Consider the following 1,149-nt stretch of genomic DNA (forward strand, 5'->3'; position numbering starts at 1 on the left):
GGAGGCACCACTGAGTACAGAACTGACACTGCCAGATCCAGGGATGGGGAGGAAATGGAGGGGGGCTTCAGGTAAGCAAATATATCAGTGCTGACAAAGAGGGAGACCACTGCCAGGTGAGGGAGGCAGGTGGAAAAGGCTTTGTGCCGTCCTTGCTCAGAGGGGATCCTCAGCACAGCCCTGAAGATCTGCACATAGGAGAAAACAATGAACACAAAACAACCAAACACCAAACAGGCATTAACTGCAATGAGCCCAAGTTCCCTGATGTTGTTGGAGTGTGAGCAGGAGAGCTTGAGGATTTGTGGGATTTCACAGAAGAACTGGTCCAGGACATTGCCATGGCACAGGGGCGGGGAAAATGTATTGGCTGTGTGCATGAGAGCATTGAGAAAGGCACTGGCCCAGGCAGCTGCTGCCATGTGGGCACAAGCTCTGCTGCCCAGGAGGGTCCCGTAGTGCAGGGGTTTGCAGATGGACACGTAGCGGTCGTAGCACATGATGGTCAAGAGAAAATACTCTGCTGATAGGAAGAAATACAAAAGAAAGAGTTGTGCTGCACATCCTGAGTAGGAGATGTTCCTGGTGTCCCAGAGGGAATTGTGCATGGCTTTGGGGACAGTGGTGCAGATGGAGCCCAGGTGGCTGAGGGCCAGGTTGAGCAGGAAGAAGAACATGGGCGTGTGCAGGTGGTGGCCGCAGGCTACGGCGCTGATGATGAGGCCGTTGCCCAGGAGGGCAGCCAGGGAGATGCCCAGCAAGAGGCAGAAGTGCAGGAGCTGCAGCTGCCGCGTGTCTGCCAATGCCAGCAGGAGGAAGTGCCTGATGGAGCTGCTGTTGGACATTTGCTGTGGCTGCACATGAGAACCTATGCATGGAGAAATATACAGTGAAGAGTTAGAGGAGACACCTTTAACCAAAATCAAAGCCATTTCTCATACACCCTCCTCTGTAACACACCCAGACATGGTCTTTAGTGTTTTTAAGTTCTGGAGTTTTCTTTCTAAGCTCCCCCATATATATGCTGGAGTGTTGGGTATCAGAAGCCCTCAGCATTTCTGCTACAATCCAGGAGAACAGAGCAAGTTCTGAAAAGTAAGGTGGTAAGTAGAGACTAGGGGTACATGGTCTGTCTTCTTATGGTGCTTT

General features: G+C 51.9%; 1 protein-coding gene across 1 annotated transcript; it reads right to left on the reverse strand.

Annotated features, from left to right (window-relative positions):
• Positions 1–5: 5 nt before the first annotated feature.
• LOC120497862 (olfactory receptor 14A16-like) lies at positions 6–845 on the reverse strand (the record flags this gene model as incomplete). Its single annotated transcript, XM_039699823.1, has 1 exon — positions 6–845. A coding segment is annotated over exon 1 (840 nt), but the record flags the coding sequence as incomplete, so codon positions are not given.
• Between the last annotated feature and the right edge of the window lie 304 nt (positions 846–1,149).

This window comes from Passer montanus, unplaced genomic scaffold, assembly GCF_014805655.1.
Source record: "Passer montanus isolate IOZ18808 unplaced genomic scaffold, ASM1480565v1 scaffold1391, whole genome shotgun sequence".
Lineage (NCBI taxonomy): Eukaryota > Metazoa > Chordata > Aves > Passeriformes > Passeridae > Passer > Passer montanus.